At 32.8% G+C, this 24,151-nt stretch overlaps 4 protein-coding genes across 6 annotated transcripts; 3 read left to right on the forward strand and 1 right to left on the reverse strand.

The window, feature by feature from the left end:
• Positions 1-4,129: 4,129 nt before the first annotated feature.
• On the forward strand, positions 4,130-6,289 carry LOC133705592 (BI1-like protein). The gene is made up of 4 exons (XM_062130882.1): positions 4,130-4,667; positions 5,463-5,576; positions 5,694-5,851; positions 5,973-6,289. The coding sequence occupies exons 1-4, from the start codon at positions 4,388-4,390 to the stop codon at positions 6,177-6,179; spliced, it is 759 nt and encodes a 252-aa protein (XP_061986866.1). The 5' UTR covers positions 4,130-4,387; the 3' UTR covers positions 6,180-6,289.
• A 1,627-nt stretch (positions 6,290-7,916) lies between these two features.
• LOC133705759 (uncharacterized) lies at positions 7,917-9,756 on the forward strand. Its single transcript, XM_062131148.1, has one exon. The coding sequence runs from the start codon at positions 8,051-8,053 to the stop codon at positions 9,539-9,541; it is 1,491 nt and encodes a 496-aa protein (XP_061987132.1). The 5' UTR covers positions 7,917-8,050; the 3' UTR covers positions 9,542-9,756.
• An 8,577-nt stretch (positions 9,757-18,333) lies between these two features.
• LOC133705865 (uncharacterized) lies at positions 18,334-23,926 on the reverse strand. Of its 3 annotated transcripts, none has more exons than XM_062131269.1 (5): positions 23,476-23,926; positions 22,958-23,122; positions 22,721-22,839; positions 21,494-21,568; positions 18,334-20,117 (listed from the first exon to the last, which is right to left on the reverse strand). In XM_062131269.1, exons 1-5 carry the CDS (start codon positions 23,596-23,598, stop codon positions 19,973-19,975), a joined length of 627 nt encoding a protein of 208 aa, XP_061987253.1. In that variant the 5' UTR covers positions 23,599-23,926; the 3' UTR covers positions 18,334-19,972. The 3 variants fall into 3 exon arrangements, with proteins under 3 accessions (XP_061987253.1, XP_061987255.1, XP_061987254.1); XM_062131271.1 differs by having other exon boundaries at positions 19,985-20,128; positions 23,476-23,924; XM_062131270.1 differs by lacking the exon at positions 18,334-20,117 and adding an exon at positions 20,294-21,402 and having other exon boundaries at positions 23,476-23,924.
• Positions 18,506-20,000, forward strand: LOC133705863 (protein DOS2-like). The gene has a single exon (XM_062131268.1). It carries the CDS (start codon positions 18,506-18,508, stop codon positions 19,757-19,759), a length of 1,254 nt encoding a protein of 417 aa, XP_061987252.1. The 3' UTR covers positions 19,760-20,000.
• Positions 23,927-24,151: the final 225 nt, after the last annotated feature.

Raw genomic sequence — 24,151 nt, forward strand, 5'->3', positions numbered from 1 at the left:
TTCAATTTATTCAATCTTAATTTTGATCCAACCATCCTGGATCATGTCTTATATAAACGCAACCATAATTTCATATTATCTTAACAATTCAATCATATATTTAAACATGAATTTAAAATACAACTAAATATTGAAATCTAAATAATAACACATGTATTGCATACAAAATATTTACTCTACGCAATATATTATTATCTCTAATAATAAAAACAAGTTCATAATTAATTAACTTTTAAGATTAATTACATTCTCCAAAATGATAATATAATCATTACATGTCTCAAAATACTATCCTAATAATATTTAGTCATACATTCAAAAGATTTTAAACATGTCATACATTTACAATAACTATATTGTTGTATACTATATTAGTCGCTACTACTTTGGTCAAGAATGTGAAGATGACATGTAATTGAACATTTAATCCACTAGATTAAAACAATATTTGATATAAAAGAAATTAATATCCATAATTTTTTACTATTTGTCTTCAGTATGTCATTAGTACCATCATCATTAATTTAAATATCCTTATGATATTACACTTCTTAATAACCAATTTTCATAATCACAATTTGATAACTGATATTCCATTCATTTTCTCAAGGAGACCATTGATCTAGCAATCCAACTAATTTCACTACTCTGGTAACCCATCTCAATTATCAATAAATTTGGCAATTCATTTGATTGTCATTACTCCAGTAACCCTTTACGGTTGCTAATAAGTCTTGTAATCCATCTAATTACCAATAATCCAATAACCTCTTATGGTTACCAATAAATATAGCAATATCTCTAATCTCCAAGTTTCTTTTTTTTTTTTACACATCCATTAACATATTTTTTTTAAAAAAATAAAATTATGGAATAAATTTTAAAATTCAAATAAGGTGAAAACACCTATCTACTACTCGTGACAATCTCACTCCTCCTAACTGAGCTCCTCCCCTAGCAACCTCCCCTTTAATAATAGGATTTTCATTCATTATAAACTTATCCATAAGCCCAATGTGCCTAATTTTAAGGCGCGACAAATTGTTAATAAAATCATCACATCAAATAATCCAATTAATTGCAAACCATATTTCTCAAAAATTCAAAAATTCAATTTCATTATAAATCAATATATACTAATTCACTTAAAATTCTATTTAATGTCAAGACACCATCAACATGTTTACACTTAGGAAATAAACATGATTTCACCATATTCATGTAATGTTTTCATAGTTACTTTATCACTCATCATCTCATAACCAAACAACATGATATTCAATTAGAAATACATTAAATAAATACACTTACCTATGTAAATTATCATTTATTTTTCCTTCAGTAAACCTATATTTTTTTTAGCAACAATAAATAAGTGCATTTTCTCTAAATCACATTATGTAAACTATTTCATTCACTCATAATTCTTTTCCATACAAATTTATATCAAATGTTTCCTATTTTTCACCTACCATGGTCAGCTCCTTCTCCCTTCCAACCACTATAATTCCTTCTTTAATTTTCCCTTGATTTACACATGTGTACGTTCAAAAACAAAATATTTTAATTAACTCTTAAATTTCTTCTTCCATGGCCGACCATACACCATAACACACAACAATAAGTTTTGTTAATTTTTTCTATAATTTCACTAGTATCACAACTAAATACAAACCGATAATATTAATTCAAACTAATTTTTCAAAAACTTCAATTCATCCAAATCCTAAATATAACTTGAAAATTTCAACTCAAATCATTTAATTATCATGAAAACTTGTTAAAATCAAAGGAGAATACCTTACTAACTACTTGTATAAGCCTTAAATGTGCTCCAAATAAATTTCTAGAATTCCCTTTCTTTCCTCCTTCCATGGACAACCCTCTCTTCCCCTTTATTTATTTCCTCACACTTGTTTTCCTCTTAATTTGATGTTTAACACACTTAATTCTTACTAATCTTCCAGGTTTTCTCTTTAATTTTCACTTTTTCCTAAGTTTTTCCATGAGTCTCCTAAGAATTTTATAGAGTTCTTTCCTTTTCTCTCCTGTAACTCCTGTAATTTTGTCCAGCCAAGCATCCCCCGCCCCCCCGGGTAAAGTTTTATCTTATTGTGAGACCTGTTTTTATTAACATTGAAACATGGCATTTTGAATTTCATTATACTACATGTCACCATAAGTCTTTTCATTATTTATTTTTTCCATCTGGTTATAAATTCGTGTTTCCATGTTTTTTATTTTTTAGATATTTTTCATAATTCTTTTTTTTAAATTTTTTTATAGGCTTTTATATATGCACTCCTCACAACTTCACTTTATTTTTATCTTCTTATACATTATTGTTTTTTAAACTTTCCTATACATTATTCTTTCTTTTTATATTTTAAGCATTGGACAGTTCTCCATTCCAACAGAGAACTTGCTTTTTAGAAACAACCCAGGTCAAAGACGAAGTTTACTTTTAAGTATATCAAATCATCAACTTAGAACGCAACCCTAAAAATCCCAAAGTTTATCTAAAGTTTTTTCCCAACTTCATTAATAACCATGGACCATCAGGATTCTAATTGTTTCATTTATAACCTATAAAAATGATTGTTTTTTAGTACACAATTCATTGAACCATAGTTTTTCCCTATAGATAACTGTGATAATTAAAAGTTGTGAGCAAGGGTGGAACTAGGAGGTTCAAGCAAGAGTCACCACACTTTTAAATGTGTGTGTAATTTTTAATAGGGATGACAACTATGTCTCTATGTAATAGGGATGACAACTAAATCCAAACTCGATGGATATTAACATGACTTAAATGTGCGTGTATTTATTTTTATATAGTTATCTTACTCGATGAGTAATGAATATTATGAAACTTGACAAAAAATTAACCCTATATATATAACATTTATTTATTTTTAATCCAATATAATATACCTATATTTCAATATTGACATAATATACACATACACATATATGTATAATATTTATAATTTTATCATTTAATATATATGTACGTACTTCAAATAATAATAATCAATTAAGAAATATCCGTATAGATATTCAAAAGTTGATGGATAAAGTATGTGTTAGAAAATAATATAAATCATATTTTAGGACCTTACCTAATAACTTAAACTATTGGGTTGAGATGATTATTTAACATAGTATCAAAGTCTTGATGACCAAGTGGTCACGAGTTCGAATCTCATTATTTTCATTTATTTGATAAAAATTAAGCACATAGTAATGTAAGCGTGCAAGTTTCAAGCCCAAAGGGCTTTCACTTGGGACGATGTGTTAGAGAATAATATAAATCATATCTTGAGACCTTACCTAATAATTTAAACTATTGGGTTGGGATGATTCTTTGACAATATAAACATCTAAATTTTTTATGTAATAAAGTATAAATATTCAACTCATGAATATCTCTTACCATCCCTACCTTGTAAGTAAAATAATTAAAATGATTTTTGCATCTCAATATGTTTTTTTCCTCCAACTTCAAATTCCTAGCTCCACCCTGACCTGTTCTTCCTAGTACCCTTTTTTTTCCCTCTTTATTTTTGGTAATTATAATAAAGAAATGACCAAAACAAAGCAAATTGAATTGTCCAAATGATTTATTCTTCATACAAAAGAAAATATATCTCATGAAACATTTTAATGGCAAAAAGCCAAGCCAATTAAATTTATATCAAATTCATAAAATAAAATCCAATTTCATAATATTCTACCTATTAATTTATGTCTATAATTTTTAATTTTCTTACTATTTATTAATTAGGTTTAGCATCACTTACACTTGATATTATAGCTCAATCTAAAATAGATCCCGGATTCATTTTTCCAAATAATTTTATTTTTACTAAATTTATTTTAAAAACAATTAATATTTAAGAACTGAGTTTTAATCAGATGAGGCTATATGATGAATTCAGCAGGCCACCTTATATTTTTAATAAAGTCAATTAAGTTTTTTTCAAACTTTTTTTTCCAACCAATCCAAGTTCGACAACAAGGATAGGATGCCTCCAGAACAATAGAACCTTTCGAAAGGAACTTTCTTGGTAACAACTCATTTTCCAAAGAAATGCCTCCATTGCATATTTGGTCAGATCCCACCCACCCACAAAAATCCAGAGGAGATAGCCCCAAACCGTATCACCACCGTCGTCTTCCTTCCTCTCCCCTCAATTCCTCTGGACCCCATCTCATTCCCTATCACCCCATTCGTCTGTCACACTTCTTGTGCCAAACACCTGGTCATCCACCTCTTCCTCTCTCTCAATAAAAGAAATAAAGAGTAAACCTCACCACCAAGAAGAAAGAATAAAAGTCATCTTCCCTGCCCCTTCTCTTCAAGGAAAGCACAGAAGAAGACAAAATGTCAGCAGAGATGTTCGGATACTCGAGCGTTAGCAACAAGGATACGGGCAAGGAGGTTGATTTGGAGGCAGGGAATGGAGAGACTTTGTACCCAGGTTTGAGTCTTGGAGAGAACCAGTTACGATGGGGCTTGATTCGCAAAGTTTATGGCATCTTGGCTGCTCAGCTTGTCCTCACCACCATCGTCGCTGCTGCTACGGTTCTATATACTCCTATCACTGATCTCCTCAGGGGCAGTTTTGGGTTCGTTATGCTCCTATCAATTGTTCCCTTTATTTGTGAGTACTCAAAATTCAAGATCTCTCCTTTCTCCTTTCTTGTTTCTGTTTTTTTTTCATGTAATGTTTCTTGATTTGCTTACAGGTTTCCAATTCTCTACCGTAATTAAATTTTAATTTGAATTCAATTAATAAATAAGCTAAATTCACATATTCAGGGGAAAAAAAATAAAACTCAATTCATTTTGTTTACTGTATTATATCCTTATTATCTTTATCTTATTTTTCAAATGTCTATAACAAAAGAGATGGTTCGATGCATATTTTTAACATTAATTTCTCCTATTTAGTCTCCTCTGATTTACTTTTGTACAGATTGAATTCAATTATTGACACTTAAAATGATTCCAAATATGAGATTTTATTGAAACCTAATTGAATTCAATTACGAGGGTTGCAACATGCTGATTTTATGTTCTTTAAACTTCATGTTTCAGGATGTCTTTTGGGGTTAAGGTTTGAATCTTGATTGAGGTTTAAGATTGAAACTTGAATTGGGTTAAAGATTAAAGCGAAATATCTTTACCTTGTCTTTTGTTTTCTTGATTCATGTTTGTGTTTTTTGGATAGTATGCGTATTTTTGTCTTGATGTAGGGTGGAATTGAAACTTGAACTGGGTTAAAGCCTCTGGATCTCTTTTTATCGTTGTTGTTTGCATATAACAGGAAGTGAGACGCCTAAATGTTCGAATATATCATTGGCTTAAGTCAATTCACGTGGAAGAGTATTATGAATTTGCTTGTTTCTTGAGATCTTGTGCTTTTAATTTAAATCATAAGTGTTGGAAAATGCAGTGTTGTGGCCCTTGCATGTGTATCATCAGAAACACCCTGTGAATCTAATCATTCTTGGCCTCTTCACTGTTTCACTGAGTCTCTTGGTTGGAGCAAGCTGTGCTAATATAGAAGGTTGGCATCTTGATCTTATCCTGTTTGGAAATCTAATAATTCGTTTCGTGTTGGTGACTTTATGAGTTGCTTTTGTAATTATGATATGAATATTGTGTTGCATTCAAATGCTTTCAGGGAAAATCGTGCTTGAGGCATTAATTCTGACCTCCGCTGTGGTTTGCTCTCTAACCGGATACACTTTCTGGGCTTCTAAGAAGGGCAAGGACTTTAGCTTTCTTGGACCAATTCTCTTCACTGCCCTCATTATCCTCATCCTGACTAGTTTTATCCAGGTTAGATGCCTCATTTTCTTCAATTCATTCTGCCATGGATATGTTTTCTGAGCAAACCAAAGATATTGCATGTTCACCCAGTACATTGGTCTGATGTTATGGATGTTCTGGTATATTGCAGGTGTTCTTCCCACTTGGCTCAACATCTACTGCAGTTTATGGTGGAATTAGCGCTTTGATTTTCTGTGGATACATAGTTTATGACACTGACCACCTGATCAAGCGCTTCTCATATGATCAGTATATTTTGGCCTCGGCTGCTCTCTATTTGGACATTCTGAACCTGTTTCTTTCCATTCTGCGGGTGCTGAGTCAGAGAAACAATTAGTTGTGCAGCATACTCTCTTCAGCATGCAATTATATCTTTGATAATAACTGATACTCGGTGTAAGATTGATAATAACTGATACGTTATTAATGCAATCTAGTATTGTCTAAGTGGGCTGTTCCATTTTGCAGAGTCCTTGGTGTTCCATTTTTCTAATTGACCATGGTAAATGTTTATTCTATGTGAATTGTTTTCCACTTTATGGTTTCTTCTGCTTGTGTGTATTGCCTTTTCTCCGATTTCTTTTGCACACTAAATTGTTTTCTAGCATGAATTATAGGGCGCTGTTATTACCGTCGGTTGTTTTGTATATCCATCAGTGGCTGTCTGAAACTTGTCAGGTAGGAAAAGTGGATAAATCATCATTAATCGAAACTAATCACCTCAGTCTTGCAAAAAGTGGAATGATATCTATCATGATAAGTTGTCCATGAGTTGGGAGGACTTAGGTTGAATCCCCTTCTATATCCTTGTTAACAAGTTATGGATGCTGGGAATGCCCACTTCCCAACTCAAAGTGCAGGTCCTGTTCTGCTATGTGGAATTGGCTCAGCCCTACCATCCACTCAAGTTGTAATGCATTTCGCTGGCTGAAAAGACATGCCTGGTTTGCCATGTCGAGTCTTTGGCAAATTTCTTGCACTTTCCCCTATCACGCTTCTCTCTCTTGACAAACACAATTAATGTCAGGGAAGCCCCAGTGGCATTATAATATATTGAATCACATTCTTCTGTAACATAAACGCAGTGGGATCTTACAATGCATCCATGTAAAAATAAAATCCAAATTTCGTCAAGGTCTTCCAAATTTCTCTTACAATGCATCCATGGCTTGTTCCTTTATTGGACATGCTCTCTGGGCTGATTGGAGGAGGGAAGATGTCGACTATCTTGTGCAAATATTCTTTGAAGCAATGGTAATCTTTGTTGCTATGGTGCTGCAGGTCAGCAGTAGGGCATGCACGTGTGTGTATTGTACTGATCATATTGTTGTATGATTTGACGTACAACCCTTCCCAAGACGACGGCTAGACTTAGAGGCGACAAGGCTATTTGTAGCTCGTACTGCGAAATAATAGAGTGGAGCTTTATTGGTTTAGATAAAAGAGCTTGATTATCCAATAAAAACAGGGTTCATATTCATTGAATTGGGTGATAAAAATTTATTGTGTAGAGAATACTAAGAAAAGTTTGGAAAACGTGTATAAAAATACAAAAAAAAAGAAAGGAACCGGGTTATCTTCGGGCCTGGGTGGCGCCGCCGAAGATCTTTTCTTGAAAGTGTGGCGCTAGCACATATGTTTGTCGATAAATCGGCCTCTAGGCCAGCAATCTGGTACAGGTGTGCTGTTGTGTTTCACTCCGTGTTGTTTTCCAGTTGCTTCTTCGTATGTTGACTGTAGTTTTAATTATTTTTTTAAATTTTATTTATTTAAAATATATTAAAATAATATTTTTTTTATTTTTTAAAAAATATTTTTAATATCACACATCAAAATAATATAAAAATACTAAAAAAATATTAATTTAAAGTAAAAAAAATAATTTTTTTTAATGTTTTTAAAAAACCCAGAAATAAACAGTACCTTAAGCTACTGTTCTGAAAGTTTTTTTTTTTCATGATAATACTCCATCATATAGATAATTGCGGTTGGTGACCATTATTCTTGTTAATTACCGTTGGTGACCATTATTCGACAAAATGTGCACGCCAAATAAATAACATGAAAATTATATTACCAATTAGGCAATTATTTGTATTATTTTCTTTCTACAAATGTGTGAAAGCTAAAGATCGGCCACTCCACAGAGCCTTTACATATATCATCAAATCAAAACGGTAATTCTTCCCCAAAAAATAAAAATTCCCGATGAATTTCTTCAAAGCAGTCTTCGCTGATGATCCAACGCCACCAGACTCCCCCAAATCCCCTCCTCCCAGCTCTGAAAAGCCGAACCCTGACCCGCCAACCCAAAACTCCACCTGGTCCTTTGGCTCTCTCATCCAAACCTTAGCAACCAAATCTGAATCCGTCATCGAAATCTACAAGAAAGACCTGGAAGAATTCGGATCCGGCTTGAAAAATGAATCCGCCATTATCCGCGATGTCGCTTCACGCGCCGTCCATGATCTCCCCGCTTCCTTCGAGGCCAGCGCTGCCGTCGCTCAGGAGTCCGTTGGACAAGCCATCGGTGGTATTGGATCCTCCATGTGGAAATCAACGGCCCAGATCATTTCTCAAGGTAGAGACTCCATTTTAGCCTCTGATCATGATCATGATCGTGATTTACTCTTATCTAATACTGATACCAATAGAAGTAGTTTGGGTAAACAGTACAGTCGTTTTGATGCTCAAGTGCGTGCATTGCAATGTGATTTCGATACTTACTGTTGTGAACCTGAGGATAAGGAGGATTATGAGAAATGGAAATCAAGGGGTTTTGTGATTGATGAGAAAAAAGAGGAGATTGAGAGGTTTATTAGTGAAAATGGGGTGATCAGGGAGATTTATGGTGAGGTTGTGCCTAATAGAGTTGATGATGAGAGTTTTTGGAGCAGGTTCTTTTATAGGATGTTTAAGTTGAACCAAGCAGAGGAGGCCAGGGCTTTGCTTGTTAAACGAGCGATTTCTGGGGATGAAGAGGAGGATTTAAGTTGGGATTTTGATGATGATAAGGAGGAGGGTGATGGGTTGTTGTCGAAAGGCGGTGAATCAACTGTGAACGTAGTAGACGCAGAGAAGGGGAGTGTTGATGGTATGATTGTCGAGAATGTGGCGGAGAAGGAAAGGGTTGGGGTTGATGGAAGTGAGGATAAGTTGGAGGAGAAGGTAATAGTTGGGGTGGATATAAGTGAGGATAAGTTGAAGGAGAAGGTAGTAGTGGTGGAGGGAGCGGGCAATATTGTTCAATCATGTGAGGATAATGTTAAGTTGGAGGAGAAGGTAGTGGTGGTGGAGGGAGAGGGAGAGGGAGAGGGCAATATTGTTCAATCATGTAAGGATAATGTTAAGTTGGAGGAGAAGGCCGTGATGGGGAAGGAAGAGGGGGATAATGGCAAATCATGCGAGGATAGTGATAAGTTGGAGGAGAAGGTGGTGGAGGGAAAGGGGGATGATGGTGAATCACCTAAGGATAGTGATGTTTCGGTGGTTTCAAGCAAGTCTCTGGCTGAGGAGGATCTTGAGTGGGATGAGATTGAAGATATTGGGAGTAATGATGAGAGCAAAGGGGAAGCTGTTGGGAGCAGGAAGAGTGCTGGTACAAGTAGAGTTGATTTGCATAAGCAGTTGAGTGCGGCGGAGGAAGAGGAGGATTTTAGTTGGGATATTGAAGATGAAGATGATGCGCGAGTTAAGTGATTATTCATGTGTGCTAATTATTATTTAGTTTATCATTGTACTGCATTGTGATGTATATGTTTTCATATCTTCCCTTCTAGATGTTCAAGTGATTAAATTCATGCTATTGTCACAGTTCTACGAGTTTCCATAAATATAAATACAAATTGATCTGAATGGAAGTGCTTGCCAACGTGTTTCCGTTTTCTTGTGCAATAAAATCCCATTATTGGCTACTTGTATTTTCTTCACTCTTTCTTCTGTTGCTATGACCAAAATCTTGATTTACCATGCCATACCGTTTAAAATGGCTGGTGAGATTATAGATGCTGGTCTGCTTGGTCTTTGTCTGCATGATCATCCTTCACCTTATCAGAAATCTTTTCCAGCAAGAATTGAGCTTGCTAGTAGCAATTAGCATGCTGCAAGAGTTTTGTAAACCTGTGGTGAGAGTTCATTTGGCTCTTGTGCTGGGGTTATCCACCTTTGATTGCACAGACCTTTTATGATTTAGTTTTTTGATTTATCTAGCCTGTATACTGTTAAATCTAATTAACAAAGTCACTACTGTTGCAAATGCTAGTTGTGCACTGCAATATATTGGATTCTACATTGCGAAAATAGTGCCCCACAAGGGTCACCAGTAACAAAAGAAAAGGAAAATTATCATTCTACATGGTGTTTACTTAGAGTTGAGTTATCATGATGTTAAAAAAAAAATTAATATTGAATTGATGTTTGATTTTACATTAACAAAAATTAGTTTTTATTGCCTGCAAGATATTGAAAATGCAGGGATCAAAATAGATATTGAAGTAAAAAAACAAGGTTTTTTCTCTTTGATACTGTCCATCTAGTGCCCTTTTTTTTTTAAAAAAAAAAAAATCCTTATAGGATTTTTCTAATTTTATTTATGGTCCCTTTAGTTTAAAATTTTTATATTTTGATTCAATACTTTAGTTTATTTACATTTTAGTTTTTCAATTCAAGAAAAGAAAGAAAAAGTTGTTGGAAAATAACATAGGAAAGAAAATAATTGGTTGCTCATATTTTGTGAAAAAAAAAAACCAAGTTTAGGGTCAATGTGAACTTCTTGATAAGAGAAATATTATTGAGGTGTTTAATTGTGTTTTTGAACTAATTTTGGAGTGTTTTGAGTTGAAAGATTGATTTATTAAGATTATAAAGGTTTTTATTTGATGTTTTTAAATGAAAATATGTTTTAAAAATAGTTTTTGGGGAAAACAAAAATTTTAACTTGATTTTCAACTATCTTTTTATGGTTAAAATCTAAGCATGTACATGCTTTCATCTGCTTTTTTTATTAAAAAAATAAAAATAAAATCTTTCATTTAGTAAATAAAATTGAAGGGGAGCATGTGAGCCTAGCTTTGCAAGCCCACATGAGCTAGCTCTTTTTTTTTTGTTTTAATCATACATGTGGCCCTCAGTCTTCTTGGCAGATGCACCTCACATTTTTTTTATTTTCTTTTCATTTTTGTTTTTGAATTTTCATTGTAATGCATTAGAGGGAAAAGGCTTAACATAATATTAAAATTATTGTTCAATTTTGTTATGGTTCTTGAATAATATTATAGGTTTTTATAAGAATGTTAATAATTTTTTTCAATTACTATGTACCTAATATGCAAAAATAAAAAATAAAAGATTACTCATGAATATTCAATAAAAATAAAATTTTTTGATAGATTTTTTATATTATTTTATCATATTTGTTTATTTTTTTTTTCATTCAATCATATACAAAATATTAATTCATTCTCTTAATACTTTTTTTAAACTTACTTTTAAAATCACGGTAGGTTTTATTTAAAGAACATTTTTTATAATTAAAAAACATACTTTCATTCATACAATCAAGAGATGCATTAATAAAAAAATCAAGTTTAGGTTGAAGAAATATATTTCTCTTTATAATTATATTCATTGTTTTTCCTGCAAACATTTACTTTTATAATTGTTTAATTAAATAAAAATATATTTCAAAAGACAAGGTTAGTAAAACCGATTAAGGTTATGACCTAGATCACGGATTAGTTAAGTTAACCTAATTTGATCTAGATTAATCCAATACATTGTTGTTCTAGTATTTTTTTTATAAAAAAAAACATTAAATTGATGTTTTAATTGTTTTTTAAAATTCTAACCGAGTTTTGACCAAATCATCAGGTCAACTAGATCACACTAAGTCAAATCCCATATAGTTTACTTTGAAACCCAACTTTATCTAGAAACTAGGTTGAGGGGTTATGATGTGGACTCTACAAGTTTAATTGAGTTTAATAACATTACCAAAAAATTCTTCGCATCGGTGTGCATGCCACTAACTAGTAGTAAGAGCTAAAAGAAAAGCATGAATCATCAACAAGGCAACAACATAAATCATATGAAATGATAATCTGCAAGTAGCAAAGCTAAATATGGAGAAGCAACCGCTTTGGATTTAGGTATTTTCATATTAGGCAAAAATCCACCTTCTAACTTTCATATGGGATCCTGCATAAAAAAAAGCTACAAACCAAATTTAAAGTTTCAACTATGGATAATAAGAATATAGTGCACTACTTCCCCAAGTAAACTAAATATACAGTAAAAAAAAAACTAATAGATCAAATTTGAAAACTAATGGAGCAAATTTTTTTTAAAATAAATATTACTTTGATCACATCGATTGAGCTCACATGACAAGATCCGCTGACCACGTCAACCCATGCGGCCAAGCTAGGCCCTCTTCTCTCTATTTTTTTCTCTTATTTTTTCTTTTTTTCCCTCTGTCTCTTTTTTTTTCTCTATTCTCTCTCTTATCTCCTCTATCTTTTTCTCTGTCATTTTTCTCTTCTCTCTCTCTCTCTCTCTATTCTCTCTCTTCTCTTTTTTTTCTTGCACGCACCACTATGTTTTTTTTTCCAAGTGCTGCTGATAATTTCCTTCTATCAGGCCGTTTGGCACTGCGGTTATGGTTGCGGTTAATAAAAAAAGCAGTATCAAGATGTTTGGTTATTTTCAACCACACTTTTTATTTAACATGGCTCCACCAAAAACTGAGGTTGGACCTCAGTTTTGGAAAAGCAAGTAACAACTGCTTTTCAGTTTTCACTCCATGCCATACACTTTTCATAGACACTTTTGTTCTTGTAAAAAAACTTTCCTTGCCCGAGCTTAAGCTCTGTTCACTTCCTCTCTGTTACTGATATGGATGAGATTGACGAAGATTGACGAAGATTGACACCAGAGACAGTGATCCATCTTGTTCCCCTCTGTCCCTTCTCCTGTAAAACGAAAGATTTCAACACAACATTTTCCCAACCCGAGCTTGTCTCCTCTGTTCCCTTCCCCCCTATTCCCTTGATTTGGACGAAGATTGACGCCATAGACAGTGTTCGTCATTGTTCCCTACTGTCCCTTTTGTTGTGAAGCGAAGATCAGATCACCTTCACCGAAATCATTTGTGCCAAGCAGTCTCCACTGTTTCGGTTTGCAGGAAGCACAACAGTGCTGGGAACTTGTTTCTGAAATCTTGATTTTTTAATGAAAATTGTATGTTGAAGAAATTATATAGTTGCCATTTTGGGTTTTGAGTACTAATTTGGAGATTTTGTATCCGATTTATGGATCAATTTTGTTTTTTTATTTATCTCATGTGGGGCTTTTTTTGTTGTTAATCTGCCATTTAAACTTGTTGTGTTTTCCTTACACTTTGTTGATCAGTTTTCTTAGTAGTGTTGGTGGATTTCAAGATTTCGGTAAACTGTCTTCTTGTGTGTAGTTTTATCTGTTGGTGATGTTGATTTCTTGAGAGAATTATGCTTTAAGTTTCGAGGAAGCAAGATGATGAATTTTTTTCGAGTATGATTGCAATCTCAATTTCATTCTAAATGATTTTTTATCTGATATTGTACTTTGCTCAGCTAATCAAGGATCACAGTGGCCCTCATGTATATGAGATAGGATTGCAAATAGTTTGATGAGATAATAAAAAATATTTTATATAAAGTATTATTTGTTTCATGATATAATAAGAGTAATTAATTCTACAATATTTAAATTTAAAACCATCAATATATATATATATATATATATATTAAATTATTTTATAACCTCAATTTCAAAAGTATTTTTAATCAAACACATTAAACTACCTTTTCTTCAACTTTAATTTCAACCACAGTTTTAACCAACTATTTATTTTTTCAAACCAACTTCAACTAAAAGTACTTTTTATAAAAACAACTTTTTTTCAAACCACAACCACAACAACTACCGCAATACCAAACACACTCATAGCTATACACACATACGACCACACACTTTTCTAGCTATACACAAACTTTTATATACAAAAAATTCGACATTGAGTCGTGACTTCCTTTCAACGCCAATTGCAATTAGCACAACTTTCATGCTAGCATAGCTTCTCAATTGTAGCACAACTTCTCCTCTAATCATATAACATGCACAACAACTAGTATGGGGCATTGACTTCTCCATCAATGGTGTCTAGCCCATGCATAGCATAATAATCAACGAGTCACCATGGTTAGCCCATGGATTCCAGCTCCACAATTAATGTCTAGCATTAATTTCTCCACCAATTATATGTCTCATTATCCACGAAAAAAGTCCAAGGATGAACGTATATACTCATCCACCAAGAAGTACGAAAGAATTTCTTCCACAAAAAAGTCACACATGCTTACATACATACAGAGCCACGTAAAACATACAGATACACGCTCCTAAAGTTAACTTTTATTTCTCTTTTATAGTACATTGTTCTCTCTTCACATCTCTACTAACTTAAACATAAGAGTATCATTTGTTTTAATAGGGGTTTGGTTTTTCAAGAACAACCTAACCCAAGACTGGTAATGGAAAGTTTTTTATACGAAGTTTTTTCACGACTTCATCAAAAACTAATAAATTTTTTAGTTGAGAAATTTATTATATCTTGCGAGAAATAATATTTTTTTTATTTTATAATAACTAAATACATTATAGTAATTAGAACTCAAATTACAAAAAAAAAAAAAAGCCTTAAAACCCATAGAGAATTCATTATGCACATACACACATATCACTATTAAAAAAAAGTGTTATTACTATTTTTTCCTTAAAAAAATCAACTGCCTTGATGTTAGGGGTAGAATGGTCTTTTTAAAAAGGACCCATTAGACATTGTGAAATTGATTGGGGACAATTAAGTCTTGTTACCTTTTAAATGCATGATGTAATGATTATATTGCCCTAAAAAAAAAGGTTACACAAGAGCAATTTAATCTTTTTACATTTTAAAGACACAGAGTAAAGACTTTATTATTCTTACATGCAAAAATTGTTTAACTTATATAAAGGGGCTTTTCCATCCTTTCATATTAGTTTTTTTTTTTTTGTGATAGACAAGTTGACAAGGGACGATTTGATCTTTTTAATAATATTTATTAAAAAACATTATTGGCGTGTGAAGTCGCTTCACCACCAAACATCACCTTTTAGGGTGGCGTTGGAAGTGTCTCACCGTCCCTTTTCCATTAGTGTCAAGCATGTGCACGGCGGTGTGGTGGTTTGGGCTCTGATAAACTTTTTTGTTCTCCTTCCTCTTTTCTTTCTCTTCCTCTTGCCAAAATATAAAGGTGTCATCTAATTTGATTTTGTTTCCATTTTGGTCTTCATTCTTTAATTGCTATTTGTTTTATTTTTTTAATCTATTTTTGATCAATTTTATTTTCAATTTCTCCCCTCATAATTTAGTTTCATTTAATTTTTATATCAAATTTGGTCCCTATTAGTTTGATTGTTGTTTGTTATTTTTAATGCTTTTCTAATTGAATTTTATTTTCAATTTCATCTATCAACATTTGATTTCAAATTATCTTTATATCAAATTTACTTCCTAATCTTTTAAATGTTTTTTTTTTTGTTGTGAATCTTTTTTTTGGTATTGTTTTTTTTTTCAATTTCATCCCTTAATTTTTTGATGATTTGGAATTTTGTTTCATTATTTTTTAGGGTTCTCCTTCTACATGGTTAGTCCCGAGCTCATGACTAGGGTCACGAGTTTTGAAAGTTAACACATGTTGACTTTGGTTTTTTTTTAGATCTTTTTTTTTAGAAAAAAGATTCAATTTTACTTTTCAACATTTAATTTATTAGGAATTGATCTTTGTGTTTTTTTTCTCAATATCCTTTCGATAGGGTTATCTCAATCCTATTTCCATGGTTGGGGTTACCATGTTGACTTGAATCTTTTTTTCATATATTTTTTTAATTATTTTTTTTTAAGTTTCTTCCTTTAAAATTTGGTTGTTTGATAATTGAGTTTCATAGTTTTATTCAATTTACTTTTGACAAGTTTACGATGGTGTCATGTTTAGGTGATAAATTTGGCATACTAATTTGGATGAGCTTGAGTTGGGTGTTTTTTAGCCTTTTTTACATTGTCAATTTTTTTGGTCTATTTATTATCATTGTATATTTTTTTTGTATTATTTGAATTAGTCGAGCTTAATAAACACAATAGAGTTAATGACCCTTTTTTAGGAGCGCTTACATTGACTTAACATCTTTTCTTCTGTTAGAAAAAATTCCACCCCCCCTAACAATAAGGAAAACCTAAAACATGTGAGTGAAGTATTGTACATATGCCTCGATTTACTGTGGATTATAATAGCGAATTACAGTTTTGCCCTTAAAATATTACAATGATAGACATTGTGACCCTATTGCCTTCATGATTTTTAAGGAGCATTTTGATATTTTCATGATTTTTTAGGGGCTATTTTTTATATTTCGTATTTTTTGCTACAGTGTAATGACTCTATTGTTTTCGGAATCAAATTTTAAAAGCTTGTCTACATGCACTTTTTTATCGTTTCACGAAGGTATTTTCATAATAATTTTTGGGTTATAGGTGCAATGTGGTTTTTTCATAAATAAATAAAAAATTGATGAGGTTGTGTTGCTCGGGTTAGCCACTCTGCTACCTTCAAGCAACATGTGTAGCTGACTTCAGTGGTCAAAACCATTCTTCTACCATGTGTTTTTAAAAGCTTGTCTACATGCGTTTTTTTTGTCATTTCACAAAGGTATTTTCATAATAATTTTTGGGTTATAGGTGCAATGTGGTTTTTTCATAAATAAATAAAAAATTGATGACGTTGTGTTGCTCAGGTTAGCCACTCTGCTACCTTCAAGCAACGTGTGTAGCTGACTCCAATGGTCAAAACCATTCTTCTACCATATCATACGATTTGTTTAAGCCTCGTCTTCCTCCTCATGTAGTGTATATGGTCAATTGACCTCCAGTTCGGTGCCAACGATCTTTTTTTTCGTTCTTTTCTCATTAGTCCTAGAAATCCATGTTTGACCCTTCAAATTTGCAAATCAGCCCTTCAAGTTATTTTTCTTTATATGTCTTCCCTCTCTTTTTTTTAATTAATTTCTAAAATTTGATTTTGTTTTCAATTTCATCATTCTTTAATTTTTTAACATGTCAGATTTGATCCTTATTATTTTGATTTTTGTTTTTTTTATGTAAGACAATTTTTGAATTTATTTTGTTTTTCAATTTCACCCTCCATTTCTTTTCTTCTTTCATATTTGATGTTCATTTTTTTTTTGCTTTGATAAGTTTTTTTCTTTGGGATTTTTTTTCCAATTTCATTATTCAATATTAAATTAGTTGAAAATTGAACTTCTTAATTGAATTCAGGTCTGGAATTTCATGGATTGTGAATTTGAAATATTAACCCAGGTTGAGAAGATTCGCTTGAATCAATTATTGTGGTTTGAAACAATTAATTTACCATTTTTTCCTACAAAACATTTCACACTCGCCCTCCTTCAATTTTGTGGATTAACTATTTTTTAATTGATCGAGGTTATTACTGTCTTTATACATCTTTTTTACAAAGTTAAATTACTATAATAGCCTTGAAAGCAAAACAACACTTAACTTGGGTCACTTGGGTCTAAGGGTTTTTTTCCTTAAAATTTCACTCTTAAAGCTTGACTTCATGTGCTTAATTGTAATCTCAGGGGCAATTTGGTCTTTTAATTAATATTGATAATAATTAAAAAAAATATTTATTATTTTCATAATTCGATATTGGGTTAGTTGGGAAATGAATTTTATTGAGTGATTTTTTTCTACTTTGTATAGGGTTATCACGGTCTCAAATAAACATCTATTTTAGGATTGATGCTCGAAATTGCAACTATCTATTTTTTATTATATAATTAAGTAAAGATTATTTTAAAACAAAAAGTTATTAAAACCAATCGAGTCTATAAACCAAGTCATAAGGTGATCGAGATAATCTAATATGTCATTGTCTCAGTATTTGTTTTTCATCTTAATGTTTTTATAAGTTAAAATATGCTTTTGTGGGGGTATTCACATAGCTTTTAAACCCATGAAATTAACCAATTTACTTTATGTTAGCTCCACTGTGATTTAATTGAGAACTTGCACGAGGTATAGAATAAGGTTGAAAGGTTTCAAGATTTAATTGCTTGACCGGATTTAATAACATTACAAAAAAAAAAATCCCCCATACTTTTAATATTTATTTTTACATTTAAAAAAACAGAACACATGCCAATGGAAATAATATAAGGTATAGCAGTTGAGACTCAAATCTATTTCATTAAAGAGATTCAAATTTGTTTCATAAAAAAAAATTATCAGTTACACAATCATATTTAATTAGGATTCAAATCTATAAGAACTCAATTATATTTTGTTAAAAAAACGATCCACTATACAACCGTTGACCGTTACTATCATTTCAAACTTAAACTTGAAACTTCCATCTCAATCTCAATAAATAAATAAATAAATCCTTCTTCTTATTTATCCAAAAAAAATATACATAATAAATAAATAAATAACAGCGCAGAGGAGAGCAAGAAGATCACGCTCTTCGATTCCCTTCACGCTCTGACAGAAAACCCTAAATTATTCCCATGAATTTCTTCAAATCCGTCATCGATGAAGATACAGCACCACCCAACAACCCAAGCTCCGACAACCCTGACCCGGAACCGGAACAGGAACCGGAACCGGAACCGGAACCTTCAACCTTAAACCTCGCGTGGTCCTTTGACTCGTTAATCAAAACCATATCAACTAAATCAGAATCCATCATCCAAACATATAAAAAAGACCTCCAAGAATTACGATCCGGTTTTAACAAAGAAACCGCCGTCATACGCCACGTCGCTTCACGCGCTGTCCACGACCTCCCAGCTTCTTTTGAATCCGGCGCCGCCGTCGCTCAACACTCCCTCGAGTCCGTCGGCCAAGTCATTGATGATATCGGATCCACCGTTTGGAATTCAACGGCCCAGATCATCTCTCACGGTAAGGACTCCGTTTTCTCAGCCGTTGATCATCATCGTGATTTGAATGATGATAGTGATGCAAGTAGTTCGACTAAACGACACCATTTGGGCTTGAAGTACAGTCGTTTCGATGCTCAAGTGCGTGCGTTGCAATGTGATTTGGATACTTATTGTTCTGAACCGGGGGACAAGGAAGATTATGAGAAATGGGAGTCGGAGGGTTTTGTGTTTGAAGAGAAAAATGAAGAGATTAAGAGATTAATCAGCGAAAATGAGGTTGTTAATCAAATTTATTGCAAGGTTGTGCCTAGTAAGGTTGATGATCAAAGTTTTTGGAGCCGGTATTTTTATAGACTGTTTATGCTAAAACAAGCAGAGGAAGCAAGGGCATTGCTTGTTAAAAGAGCGATCTCCGGTGATGAAGAGGAGGATTTAAGCTGGGATTTTGATGATGATGATGATGATAATGAGGAGGAGGAGGAGGGTAATGGGTTTTTGTCGAAAGGTGAATCAAATAAGAAGAGTGTAATTGAGAAGGAAATTGAGGAGAGGGAAGATGGTGGTTTGCCCTCACTCCGATCGCCTAACAAAAGCATGGATACGTTGGAGGAGAAGGGGGGTAATGGTGGATCGTGTAAAGACAGTGATGTGTCCATCGTTTCAAGCCAGTCGTTGCAGGAGGAAGATCTTGGCTGGGATGAGATTGAATATATTGGGAGTAATGATGAGAGCAAGGTGGAAGCTGCTGAGAACACAGCAAGTGCTGGTACAAGTAGAGGGGAATTGCATAATCGGTTTGGAAGTGCAGAAGAAGAGGACTTGAGTTGGGATGTTGAAGATGAAGATGAAGACGAAGTTGATTTGCCTGTAAAGTAATTATGATGAGGTACACTTTGCACTGTGGTTGCTGAGTATCTTACTGCACATTATGATGAGGTACACTTGCTTGTCAATTTTATGATTCTAGATAGATATAGGGAGACCAATCTTGATTGAAATGTTACTTAAAATTTGTTGATCTACATATGTTAGTTAAAGAATACCCAGAATGTGCTTTGAACAAGAACCTTTTTTGTGATGATTAATGAATTATACGACAATGTGCAAGTTGTGGAAACCATGTAAACTCATAACTCTGACCTTGAAAGTAGAGAAAGCATCGGAAGCAACATCAAAGTTAGGCAATTCCACAAATTTGAAGAATAACTCAAAGCTTGCAGACTCTAATATGTATCTGAAACATCACTACAAAAATTATCCGTGTGAAAACTTAAAACTTGCTTGTCATAATAAAAAAAATAAATCATCAAAAGCAGATGTCAAAAGCAGCATTGACTGTAACAGCCATTTTACACTTAGTAATTGTTAGAATTGAAACTGACTGAAATTTCAAATCTCAGAAAAGCAATAGGCTAACAATTATCAAATTCCATTAACAATCAGTGGAAGTGGGGCCATTAATCTCTACAGTAAATAAGCTAGTCACTGAATAAATCATATCAAAGCATTCAAACTTTGGAATTAAATAACTTTAGCAGCAGTGAGCACAGTTCAAATTGCCATAACCAGTGAAAGACCCCAAGGACCAGGGTAGAACCACAACCAATGAGCACATAAAAAAAATCATAAAGAAACCCAGGTCACGCATGAGCAGTCCTTTCAATTGATGGAGAAGATATCACAAAAGGTATTTTACAAAAATATAGAAATGACAAAACAGATCCCTGTGAAATCAGCTTGAAGCCAAAATAAAGGGAAAAACATAAAAGGGCATGCAACCCTATATGCACAAAAATGTACAGAAGGGGAAACCCCAAAGCCCATGTCAAGATACCAAATAAAACTAAATTCTAACTAGCCCCTGGTCGCAGGTACTCACACTTAGAGTTATTATTCTCCTATTTTCCAGGGAAGCTCTCACATGAACCATTAACCATAAAAAAATAATTTGGAATATAAACATCAAATAATGAATACAGAAAAAAATAAATACAGGAAGGAGTTCTACCAAATAATGCGTTGAAAATTCATAACTCCACAGGCATAAATCTCCATGTGTTTTTATTCAGGAAAAAAAAAGGATATGCAACTCCTCATGCTTACAAACACATTATAAAAATCCTCTCCTCTAAGAAGGTCAAAATTTCTCAATGTGCATGAGAAACAGTTACCGTGCTGAGCTGTTAATGAGAACTCAAACCTCTTGCTGTCTCACACTTATGGGTGACATAAAAGCTATGGATTCAAAGCCCTGACCACCTGAAGTCTCACCTCAAGAAGGCCTCCTATGAGTGTGATTGTAATCCAATGGAGTCAAAGGTCATCACAATAATGGTAATGATGACTTGTGATCATAAATACAAACACATGAGGATGCCAAAGTACAAGAAAGTTTTATGAAGATGAAGCTTACATACAGGCCAAATAAGAAGCGCATAAGAGTCACTATTTCCATGTTTCAGTACTACTACTTTTGTGCACTGATCAATTATGCAAGGATAACAATAGAGCTCCTTCCACTGATACCATCAAATTAAAAAATTTAAGAGTTTTAGCTATAACACAGTGGCCACAAAAGAAATAAAAAAAAAAAGAGCTTGAATGTCTTACTTTGCAAGTGTCGGAAATTTTATGCATTCCCTTAGCATAAGTCCACAGTTCAAGGCAATTTCCTTGTTATCATAGCTGTTCAGAGTAAAACATTAAATCTCATACAGTAACCTTAATGACATTTCTTATTCACAGAGACTCCATATGAAAAAGTAGCATGTACAAAAATATAAGAAAAATTAACGTATTTTTGCAGCAGTAATATCCAGATTTGCAGGAAAATCTGGAAAATTTGTCTAGGTTTAATTTTTTAATGGGGTATTTTATTAGTCCTAATGATTAATTAGGTTTATTAGGTTTTTCCTACTTTAAATAGGACAACCACTTTTTTAGGTTATGTAATTGTTCAATACAGAGAGAAAATCAGTTTACGAATAAAATTTTCAGCAATTTGCTTTTGATTGGGTGACTCAAGTTACTGTTAGCCAAAGAACCCTAGGTATGAACCTTAAGTTTTCTATCCTCTAGGTATCATTCCAAGAAACCCTACTAGTGTGTCTCTAATAGTTTCTACAGCTTCCAAAAACTCAAATCCCTTCTCCAACCATCCACAATAGCAAGTATGATTTAAACCTTCTAACAGAGAAAATAATCTTGAAACAAATAACTTTGGGCACAAAAACAAGACAATTTTATGGGTCTTCGGCAAAAACTATTTTTTTCACTTCATTGACTAGGGTACTATTTTCTTATGATACCCTTATGAAAAAAATTTAGAAGGATCTTTGACATCAGTTATTCTCTTATTTCATTTTATTTTCCTGCAACATTATCATTCTGAATTACAATTTGGTAATAGACACAAAATTCCAACTCTTTTAGATGAAACAACCCTGTTTCCTTCTTGGGCAGAAAATGCATTCACATGGCAGTACTCAGGAAGACTATATAAAGATTAAGGACGCGTTTGAAACGACATTTCCCAAAAATTTCATTTTTTTTGCTTAAAATTAATTTTTTTATATTTTTGAATGGTTTTGATGTATTGATGTAAAAAAATTATTTTTAAAAAATAAAATAAAAATATATTATTTTAATGCATTTTCGAGCAAAATACATTTTGAAGAACAACAACTACCATACTCCCGAACACCCCTTGAATACCCATACAAAAAAAAACTGATAATCAGAAGAAATCAAAGAACTATATCCCCAAAGGCCCACAAGACACAAAAGCATGATTTTTAAATCAGAGCATAACAACAAGTATTCTATGCTTATGCTTACCACACAACAAGAAAGTCAAGAAATTCAAAATGGTTCTCTATGTATTCTACAGAGCAATATCTGGAGTCAACCTTCTGCTTCAACAATATGGACCAGCAATGGACTAAATCCTTTCTCGCCTGCATTTCAACATAAACTAAGAAATTATAATCTCTTCTGCGGCAACGAAAAAAAAAAAAAGACTTAACAGAATGCATGAGCTAACCAAAGGAATGGGGTAGCAGCAGCAGCACTTACTTCCCATCCCAAATTTGGTAACTTTTGAATCAAAAGAGCAGGAACATCCTCCTTGCAAACTTCAAGTGCTAATTGCGAAACTTGATCCATATTCGGTTCTACCTCCCCATCTCCACACAGCATACATCTCAATGTCACAAAATTCTTCTCCACTTCTTCCAAAGCCTGTCATAACTTTCAAAATATCAATCAACAATCAATTAAATCCCAATGATCCATCCAGAATCACTAAAAACCCTAATTTTCGCCTCGCAATTGCATTTTTAAATTTTAATAAATTGTTTTCGCCAATTGCATTTCACATAACAAATAATTACGTCTAAACATCCTAACCACCACCAACAGAATTTTTAATTTTTTTTATATATTTCTCACAATTGACAAATAATTACATAAACAAACAGTAATTAAGTCTGTATTTAATCTAATAAAACAAGGAAAAATTAATCTGCAATTGATCATCAAATAACAAGCCAGTAATCATAAAATAAATAAATAAAAGTAGAGAGAGAAGATACCTTTTCGAGGGCTTTAACTTCAACAACGGTTTTGGTATCAAGAGCCATGAGGCTATCTTTGATTGTTTTCACCACTTCTTGTGGTGTCTTCGGGCGTGACGCCTTGAAGAATGAAAACGACATCTCGTCGACCGATGGATCAAAAAAAGGTTTTTTTTTTAAAAAAAAAGTATTATTTCTACCCTTATTTATCACTCAGGCTTGCCGTAGCTGTAAATTGTAAGAAAAAAATATTATGCTGCCGTATCTCTGCCGTCGTCTCCCTGTGTTTCATCCAATGGATTTTGGTTTAATGTAACCTTTCTTCTTCTTCTTCTTCTTCTTCTTCTTTTTAACTTTTTTAATGGAGCTCCTCCGATTGAATTTTGATCAATTTTCCGATGACTGGTGAGGTGAAAGAAAGACACATATATTAGTCGAATTACACGTGGCTTAGCACATCAGCTTAAAAGTGACAAGTGTTGAAAAATAAAATGGTAAAAAGCATAGCTATTAAACTGACCCGGGTTCGATTATGCACATCTTTTAGATTACACGAGATGGTATCCATGCACGTTTTTACGGGTTTATAAAATAAATATATTTAATAATATTATAATTGTAAATAGTACTAGAAAAATAATAAAAGCTAAAGATATGATAGAGCTAATATTTCATAATGAAAAAAAAAATTGTA

Source organism: Populus nigra, chromosome 10 (assembly GCF_951802175.1).
Source record: "Populus nigra chromosome 10, ddPopNigr1.1, whole genome shotgun sequence".
In the NCBI taxonomy this organism is placed as follows: domain Eukaryota; kingdom Viridiplantae; phylum Streptophyta; class Magnoliopsida; order Malpighiales; family Salicaceae; genus Populus; species Populus nigra.